The 4,094-nt window shown below is 35.0% G+C and overlaps 1 protein-coding gene across 2 annotated transcripts; it reads left to right on the top strand.

Annotated features, from left to right (window-relative positions):
• The first annotated feature begins 1,005 nt into the window (after nt 1–1,005).
• On the top strand, nt 1,006–3,187 carry ccdc167 (coiled-coil domain containing 167). 2 transcript variants are annotated; one of them, XM_008397764.2, is made up of 4 exons: nt 1,006–1,129; nt 1,314–1,408; nt 2,243–2,295; nt 2,773–3,187. In XM_008397764.2, the coding sequence occupies exons 1-4, from the start codon at nt 1,097–1,099 to the stop codon at nt 2,889–2,891; spliced, it is 300 nt and encodes a 99-aa protein (XP_008395986.1). In that variant the 5' UTR covers nt 1,006–1,096; the 3' UTR covers nt 2,892–3,187. The 2 variants fall into 2 exon arrangements, with proteins under 2 accessions (XP_008395986.1, XP_008395985.1); XM_008397763.2 differs by having other exon boundaries at nt 1,006–1,147.
• The last annotated feature ends 907 nt before the right edge of the window (nt 3,188–4,094 follow it).

The raw sequence follows: 4,094 nt of genomic DNA, 5'->3' as shown, positions 1-4,094 counted from the left end.
AAAAACCCCTTTAAATATATTCCCTCTGGCCTGAGAGCGTCTCAAGAGTTGGAGACTTTTACCAGATAGAGTGATGTTTGGGTTTCCTTTTTGAACTTGATATTACATTAAGTAAGTAAGTGGATTTATGGATCTACTATAAATAATGTTGTTCGTTAAGGTGACTTAATAAAAAGGAAAGTAAATAAGAAGTCAAAAACTATCACCCAATATTTCTTAAGTTTCTTTTATATACGTTTCTCAGAGTTTAGTCACATGAGAAACATTTTTAAATATTAAAAACAATATGATCACTCAATAGTGTCGCATTACTTGTTTTAAAAAGGTTGCTGGATTGTATGTGACAATGTAATTTCTAATGAATGCTTTTTTTTTTTTTGCAAACCGCTTAATCCAATTTATCCTTAGTGGATAACATGAAATGTATTTTCAGAGGTAATTCCTCCTCTAGCACATCATTTAACTTTTTGAGCAATAGTTCTCCGTTGGGGTCTCTCCTTGTGGACCTGGTGGGCTCTGGTGCCAAAAGCACAGAAGCTCTGTGTCTGAGAAACACACGGCATCACCAGCAGTTTTGCATCGCCTCCTGGTGGACAGAATGGGGAATTCAGTTTTAAAATAATATTTTTTTATTGGTAAACTGTATGTACGTTCACTTTATTTGTTTTTCCAACATTATCATTAATTACTTGCCCTCAGGTTGTGTTCCAATAGATTTACTGTACTTGATGTGTAACTATTTGCTCCCTGTTCATGAAAAGCGACATTTTTCTGACCAAATGAAACGCAGAGCTGATGCTGAGCTGGCCTCTTTCCTCTTCTGCTGCTAACGTATCCTCTCAACTATAATATTACATCTGTGATGTAAAAAATAATTAGGTTGCCACCATATAGTTGACATTGATCTTAGCTTAAAAAAAAAAGATCAAGTGATTCAGGTGGCGGTTCTGTAGTAATGAGAGTTTTTACCAAGTGAGGGCAGCAGAGCTTTTAGTCACAGCGGGAAGGTAAACATTGCGAAGAAGAAAACCACTTCCGCACAGTCAGAGCTGTTTCCAGCTACCTGCACTTTGCCTTTTGTCGCTTTAGCCACAGAATGGCTAAAATGAAAGACAAGAAACGAGAAAATGTCAGTATCGCTTCCGAGGTAAAACTTTCCAAGCTTTGTTTTCGGTACTTATGCGTCAGTCGCTTTTTTTTTTTATGCCAAACGGTGTTTATTATTCACTGTTCTGCTTGTTCTCTTTCTAATTTCGTTAAGTTGTTATGTTCAGTGCACAGTAACCTCGTTTAATGTCTCCATATGTGTAAAGATTGACCGGTTGGAGGAAAGACGGGAGCGTTGCCAGGACAACCTGGAGAGGGCGGAGTTTAAAAGCAGGAAGGCGAGGTTGTCCGAGCTGGAGAGGTGAGGGAGGAGAAGGTGGAGGTATCAACTCTAAAATGCAGTGAAACGTTCATCCATCCATCTATCTATCTATCTATCTATCTATCTATCTATCTATCTATCTATCTATCTATCTATCTATCTATCTATCTATCTATCTATCTATCTATCTAATCAACATTCCGTTGAGAAGCTAAAATAAAATTGTGGGCTTAATTTATTGCAACGAATTAATATGTTAAAATGTTTTTTGTCTTTCTTTCCATGTTGGATATATGACATGGAATAATTTTTTTTCTTTATTTTTTGCTGTGTATGCAAATGCTGTGGTGGAAAAATAACACTACAGTCAAACTGAATACATTAAACACTACAACTGCAGTGACGGCATCATGCTGTGGGACTTGAGGTGGGGTGTGCAAAACAAGTTTATGTAAATAGCACCATTCGTACACGAGGCTAACTGAGGGGATTTTCATAGGAAAGACTGTCCAGACCATGTATCTTTTCAACTCCGTTTCATCATGACGAACAACTTAGTGTTTGTCAATCACATGAAATCCCGATAAGAAATATTAATGTTTGTGAGTGTAATGTTACAAAATCATGTTTATCTGTAGAGCACATTTCAGCAACAAGGCAACTCGAAAGTGCTTTACGTCATTAAAAACACAAAAATCATAGAACACACAGTCAATAACTGAAACATTACATTTTGCTTTTTGAGGTATGAATATGTATGCAGGACACTCTGTCTTTGGGAATGTACGCTTGTGTATTATTAACTTATTTGGTTGTTTATTTTGTATTAGCAGTTGATGCATATCATTTCCCCATTCCACTTTTTTCCCACAGACAAGAACTGGAAAAGGAAATGGCAATAATAAATGAGAGGGTGCAAAAGCTAGGTGAGCTGATACATCTAAAACGATTGTTCCTGGTGATACACTCCACTTGATTGCTGAACTATGTTAATGTGTGATTTGGATATTTGATCATTGTTAACAATTGAAGCTAAGGGACTCCCCGACTATAGATTTTCAAGATCCTACATTCATTTTTCACATTCCTTACATTAGAGCCAGCGTCTTTAGTATTCTTGCAGCAGTGCTCACCTATAGCTAACAACATTTTAATTAACACTTAGATGTTGATTTATGGGTTACGTTTACTAATAAAATGGCAAATTAAGAAAGTGACATGCTAATGGCTAATTTGGCTGAAAAGCCTTATAGGATTGTTTTTTTTTAATTTTATTGTTAGAGTTTTTACTGTGTTCTGTACAAAAAACAAAACAATAACACTAACCAGTCACAGTTACATTAGAGTACTGCTAGTTGCCAAACATTACATGTTAATTCTTGTTAAGTTTTTCTTCCCCTTAGATAAAGAGCTTGCGATGTTGAGAGGAGAGAACCGAAGGAACATGGTGCTGTCAGTGGCCCTGCTTACGATCAGTGCTCTATTCTACTACGTCTTTTTCTACAATGAGGATGACACATGATGCCACAGAGAACCTCAGAGGAAGCTGCTGCTCTTAACAAGCTCAGCTCAGCCTTGTAACAAGATGATTATCTGAGCATGTACCAAAAAAAAAAAAAGTCATAAGGATTGAAACTTTTTTTTTTTTTTTTTTAACGAGCCGAAGAGTTGATTGAAATGCCTCAGTTCTGCCTCCAGGTGGCGTCATTGTCATGTAAAGTTTCTCTGATGCTGCCATAAAGTTGCCAAAATTTACTGAACTTTCTAGATTATGTACCATTTTTGAATCCTGTGGACCAACAGTGATAAAAAAAAAAAGCTTGTTGGGTAGATTTGCCTGTGAAATGAATGAACATATTCCTTAGCTTGTTTATTGTTGTGTTTGTTTAGAAAACCTTTGCTACACATTGGCAGCCTAATTAGCACACTGAATGTAAAGTTTGCCTTATCTTAGCCAGTTCTCAATTACAGTGAATGCATGATTGCCTTTCATGCCTGTGTGTAAAAAAAAAAAAAATACACCTATCAGTTAATGCGCTTGACTTTTTATTGCTTCCTGTATGCATTTAATAAAAAACTACTAAGAACTGACAAACATACAGAAAAATGTTATGTTTACTTCAAATATACAATAATGGATTTAATTCATTTTTGTAAATAAATTCTGATTTATCCAGTTTTGGAAGTCAGTTGCCAGTTTTTGCATGACATCATGTGTGCTACTTTCTGATCAAGTTGTTTCAGTAATAACTTATTTATAGAGGCTTAAAACTTTTTAAAATAGCATGTTTATTAAGAAATTGTTAATATATTGATCTAATTTAACATTTTATTTCAGCAAAGACGTCTCATAAATGAGCAAAGCTGTTCTTTTTAAACTGCTTTACTGTATAAGTCAGTCATTGAGTGTCAACATGACTTTTCCCCCTTTTAAATATGCATGCACACAAATAACATTCAAGGGTGATATTTTGTTTAGCAGCTAAATGAAAAGATAGTTTGCATATATATGTATTTCTCATATATAAACGTATATGCATTTTCTTTTCACGAAAGAAGTTTGGGGACTTTCTGACAGTCTTAGGCTGACGAATGTTGTAGAACAGATTTCTGAAAATAAATATTAAATCCAGCTTTATTATGATTATATTAGATGAGTAAAAAAAAGCACAATAAATTGAGCTGAAACGTCTCAATCTACTGTAAATTTAAGGAATATAAATCT

This window comes from Poecilia reticulata, linkage group LG21 (assembly GCF_000633615.1).
Source record: "Poecilia reticulata strain Guanapo linkage group LG21, Guppy_female_1.0+MT, whole genome shotgun sequence".
Taxonomy (NCBI): domain Eukaryota; kingdom Metazoa; phylum Chordata; class Actinopteri; order Cyprinodontiformes; family Poeciliidae; genus Poecilia; species Poecilia reticulata.
This window is presented reverse-complemented; position numbering and strand designations above follow the sequence as displayed.

Excerpts from the sequence above, each read along its gene's own strand:
- ccdc167 (XM_008397763.2), top strand. The coding sequence starts at position 1,097 with ATGGCTAAAATGAAAGACAAGAAACGAGAAAATGTCAGTATCGCTTCC. Across the intron at positions 1,148-1,313 it reads ATGTCAGTATCGCTTCCGAG|ATTGACCGGTTGGAGGAAAG; the intron begins GTAAAACTTTCC and ends ATATGTGTAAAG. Across the intron at positions 2,296-2,772 it reads TGAGAGGGTGCAAAAGCTAG|ATAAAGAGCTTGCGATGTTG; the intron begins GTGAGCTGATAC and ends TCTTCCCCTTAG.